This window comes from Mus caroli, chromosome 16 (assembly GCF_900094665.2).
Source record: "Mus caroli chromosome 16, CAROLI_EIJ_v1.1, whole genome shotgun sequence".
NCBI lineage: Eukaryota > Metazoa > Chordata > Mammalia > Rodentia > Muridae > Mus > Mus caroli.
Window position 1 is genome coordinate 55800477 of NC_034585.1, and position 4906 is coordinate 55805382.

At 44.1% G+C, this 4906-nt stretch overlaps 1 protein-coding gene across 1 annotated transcript in view; it reads right to left on the reverse strand.

The window, feature by feature from the left end:
• Positions 1 to 4906, reverse strand: part of Crybg3 (crystallin beta-gamma domain containing 3) — a 105701-nt gene that overhangs the window by 69691 nt on the left and 31104 nt on the right. The window contains exon 3 of the mRNA XM_021184559.2: positions 262 to 695. Within this exon, the coding sequence (XP_021040218.1) occupies positions 262 to 695 (434 nt within the window). The remainder of the gene's footprint in view (positions 1 to 261; positions 696 to 4906) is intronic.

Here is a 4906-nt window from a genome sequence, read left to right on the forward strand (position 1 = left end):
GAGGGAGGGGAAAGGAAAGAAAAGGAAAGGAAAGGGAAGGGGAAGGGAAGGGAAAGGGAAGGGAAAAGTGAAGGAAAAAGGAAAAAAGGACAGGACAGGAAAGGACAGGATAGGAATTAGGCACTCTGGCAGTGGAGACTACCTTTTCCAAGTCCTTCAGTTAATGAGGGTTACCACCTAGGCTCAGAAAGCTAGGTCCAAAATCGTTGGAATTTTGTTTGTCTTTCATTTGTTTGTTTTCCAAATAACTTTCCAACTTACTTGGGCATATCAGCGGTTTCCTGTTCGCTGTCTTGTGTTGTTGAATCCAAAGAAAAGGCATCAGAGAGTTCTGAGGAGGTGGATTCCTGTTGGTCCCCAGGAAGTACCTGAGTCCTCACTGGGCGGCTGGCAGTCTCCTCCTCCCTTTGGCTCCCCTCCTCAGGAGGGCCCCTGGGAGTCTGTGGGTCCTTCTCAGGTTTCTCCTGGTCATCTTTGAAGGAAGACTGCTTAACCTCTCCAAGAGAAGACTTTCCTGAGATGTTGAATAAGTTCCCAAGAAACTGAAAAAAGCTTTCTTTTGGCTGCCGGTCGCTCTCTCCTGTTTTGGCCTCTGCGGTGGAATCCGGAAGGTCCTTTGGCTTTGGGAGATCGTCCACCATGGGGAGGATGGCCGGCTGTTCAGCATGATTCCTTCTGTCCTCAGCTTGGGGAATCTGAACACAAAAATACATGAGCATCATCATTTGCCAACCAATATAGGCTGACTAGATAGCTAGGGCATGGCAGAGGCACACACTTGTGACCCAGACCCTGGGGTTCTACTCTCTCATGCCCTTTACAACCAACCCACTTCTACAGTAGTCTGCACAGCTTAAACCAAGCTGTACATTAACATCACAAAGGGAGACCTACAGAACTCCAACACTTCAAACAGGAGTAACCAGTCTAGGTTGGGGAGAGGTGACAGGTTCTCAGTAGGTGATCCTTGTGAGAGGAAGTAAACCCTCTAAAGGAAACCTAAAGTTGACTATGTAATATCTGTCTGTCTGTCTGTCTGTCTGTCTCTCCCTCTCTCTTCTTCTCTTCTCTTCTCTTCTCTTCTCTTCTCTTCTCTCTCGCTCTCTCTCTCTCTCTCTCTCTCTCTCTGTGTGTGTGTGTGTGTGTGTGTGTGTGTGTGTGTGTGTGTGTAGTAAGGTATTCGCTTTTAAGGGGCTTACTCAACTGGAAATTAATTAGGATGCCAAACTGAGAAGATGTCAAAATGGAGATTTGGGACAGATCCCAGCAACCGTGACAAGTATTTAAACATGTTCTTTACCATTATAGAGCTACTACTGTATAGGTATTACCTCCAACATCTAGTATATTAGACAAATAAACCCACACTGACTTTATCATTTCAGCATTATAGTAACCCACGGCTCTGCTACTGTATTATATAAAATTGTTCCTCAACAAGGTGAAGAAAGACAGGAACATGCTGCACCATTCGGCATAAAGGAGCACGGAAACATGAAGTCCTGACAGGGAATTCCACACAAAATAAGGAGTGCCCTGGCCATTCTTTAAAGACACTCACCATCTTCAGAGATGCATTTTACCCGCCCAGAATTCAACTGTCAGTAAATCATACTCATAATCATACTCACATTCATATGAACCGCTCAAGCTAAGAGCAAACTAGGAGAGCAGAGAACGTGTTGGCATTCCACCTCACACTCTTCCAGGATTCCAAAAGGCTTCAAGCAAATGTGCCAGCCAGCTCACCCTGCCTCCCAAACATGCCTGCTCACATAGCTGCATACTTGGAGGTGGAATGCACACCCAAAATTGTCTGTCACTCACCACGCTCAAGAGTCCTCATAAAAGAAAAACACAACTGTGAGTCAGGGAAAGATCAGAACATCAAGGTAAAACCACCCTAGGGCACTGGAAGCTCGCATGATGGAGGTTTGTAAGAAGCCGGTCTTCAAGAAAGCAAAGCCATCGTAATGACCTGTCGGTTGTTCACCTCGGTCCTTGTTTCAGGAAACAGCTTGGAAGGGCGTTTCACTAACCACTTATCAAATATTGTACGAGGAACAAGCTGAAAATAATGGTAACAATATGATGATGCAAAACGATTTCAAGTGAGTATTTTAAGTTGGTGGCCACATTAGAAGAAAGATTGCGGTTTTAATTATTGTACTTTTTTTTTTCTTACTTTTTTGGTGACAGCGTTTTTCTATTCTTATATCAAGGTAGGACTTACATAACTTGTAAGCCTCTATTGTTGGAATACACCAGCCTTTTGGTCTCTAAAGGGCTTACTTTCTATGGCTTTCATCTGCTTTGATCCCACTTCACTTCCACCTCCTCTACCTGCCCAGTTCATCAGTACAGCCCTCCTCTACCACCCCCCCACCCAACCCTCCCCAGCCCTGCTGTTAAGCCCTCTCCTCAACTGCCTCAGAGTTTGGCAGGAAACGTGCTAGTTTGTTCACATATATCACTGTTGTCTGTTGACTACTCCGTGCAATTGGTTCTAACTTCTGGGCAGGCAATTCCCTCCCTGCATCAAAATGAGCAGGCACTGCAAGTGAGTGTGTGATTCACTCTGCTGAAACCAGCCTGAGTGAATGCGGCTACCTGACCGAGGTAACTGTGGGCCACCAGAATAGTATTGAAACACTGGCCTGTCACATCAATGCTTGTTTCTCTTGGTTTTCAGTGTTCGGCTTCTAGGATTTGTGCAGTGCAAGTTTAACAAAGGATGGTGGTTTTTTTTTTTTTCTTTTTTTTCCAAGGTTCTTTAAAATGTCTCAGTTGTTCAATTTTACCCTCAGTCTTCTGACATTTTTTTCCCCTCAGTAATTAGAAGATTCTCAACAAGAAGAAAGCTTCTAAATTTAGAAACAAATGTGAACAAGCTCCAACATTCAACTGAAACACCTACAATAAAATCTGCATTTCTATATTAAAACGTCAAGCCTGATCTAAAGCAGCTGGTCTTTGCCCTGGGCCTGGAAAACAATGAAGTTAGTCCAACTGCAGGCTCTCACTAGGTGGGGCCCACTTCCTTCTGCCAATAGGCCTGTTTACCATTGTTCTTAGGAGGCAGTAGATTAAAAGCACTCAGATTCGGGCAAACACTAACAAACATTAATTCCACTTACGCACAAAGACACAGTTATCCTGCATATAAAATGCAAACGCAATGAGGAAGGCCTGGGTTGAGGATTTATTTTTACATTGTAGGTTGTGATGTTGCGCAATCTTTAAGTTCATCCATCTGCACCGACTTTGCCACATGCAGTACAAGGAAATGGCAGAAAGCATTATTTATACTGGTTAAGACTCTTAGTAATGGGCTTCAGGGAGTTGGCAGTTGAGGCCGATGCTGACGATTGCGGGTAGGGGGCATCTAGAAGAGGAAGGTGCACCATAGAGGGCCTACTTAACTTGAGGGCAGGCAGAAGGATAGCGATTCACTGTGCAAAACATAGCATTGTAGTTTGCCAGATCCAAGGTCTAACATGGGAAGTATGAATGATGTGTTGCCACCATATAGGTGTGGCAGAAGACTAAAGGACACTAGGAAAAGGGACCAATGACAGAGCACCAAGGCCAGGGTACAAAACTACAATTCACGAGGAAAGAAGAAATCCGGGAAATATATGGAGAAAGCCAAAAGCCAGTTCCCTCTAGTATAATCTAGATAAGGAACAAAGTAACTCCGAACGCAGAAGGAAATAAAGACTGCCATGACCACTGCCAGACTATAACAAGACGAGAGCTAGCCCCTCACAGATGTCCTGGGAATCCTTCATTTACTCTGCTTTCTGCCTAGACCATCAGCTATTTAAAACTCACTCTTCATCTCCTTCCGAACACTTGTTCATGTCTTACCGCCACCATCTAAATTAATTAGCAAAGTCCTGTATTCCAAACATACCTCATTCTTTTCTCTATCTCCATCCGTCTGGTCACTACACTAGTAAATCTCTCAGTCTCTCTCCCTCGCCCCTTTCTCCCCCCTCCCTCCCTTTAGAAAATAAAACTCACAAATGTAGAAAGCTCCCTTTTGCTTGTCTTGGCACTCAGTACACCCAAACGAACCTGACAGTAAAAGGTGCCCCGATTTTTGTTTGTTAGAAAAGAGACAATGAGTGAACTACAAAAATCATTCAGTGTGCAAGAGAAACATTTGTAAGTGCTTAGAAGTTCAGAAGGTCAAGAGTCCATCCTAGACCCAAGGTGTTATGCAGTGTGATGCAAAGAAACAAGGAAAGTCGCAACAGAGAAGGGAATCTCTGAGAGACTTTAAAGCAGGAAGAATGACAAATGGTATTTTAAGTTCCAAGACAGAACTGGCCTTTTGTTCCTGTTGTATGAGGCAGCTCTTCACTTGTGGGGAAGGGAAGAGGACCCCAGAGGACAGAAATGTGATGGGGAAAAGAGAGCAATCCCTGAGAGTTCCAACAGACGGGAAGTATTAGCCTTAGAGAGAAGAAGAAACACTGGTCTCAGAGAAGAGGACAGGGCTAAAGCCTGAATAGTTCTCTACCTGGAGAAATTTGTAAACCCAAGTGGCTCTGATGTCAGGAACAGGAAAGGGGAGATAAGGAACAAAAACGGGGGTTTGGGGGAGTTGGGATTTGGGCTCTCTGAACAAAAACAACTCGGAAAATATGTTTCTGGAAAATGCAGCCCCAAATCAACAACAGACTAAAGCAGGGTGAGCAAAATAGCAAGCAGCTAGGAGGAGGCGGACTTCAGCATTCATTCATTAAAACATACTGAACAAGACACGACCACAGCTGTTTAGAGCTGGCTGGGAAAATATACTCATATCTCTGCTGTCATGGAACCTACATCCTAGTGCTACAAGAATTTTTTTTTTTACTTTTTATTAGTTATTTTCCTCATTTACATTTCCAATGCT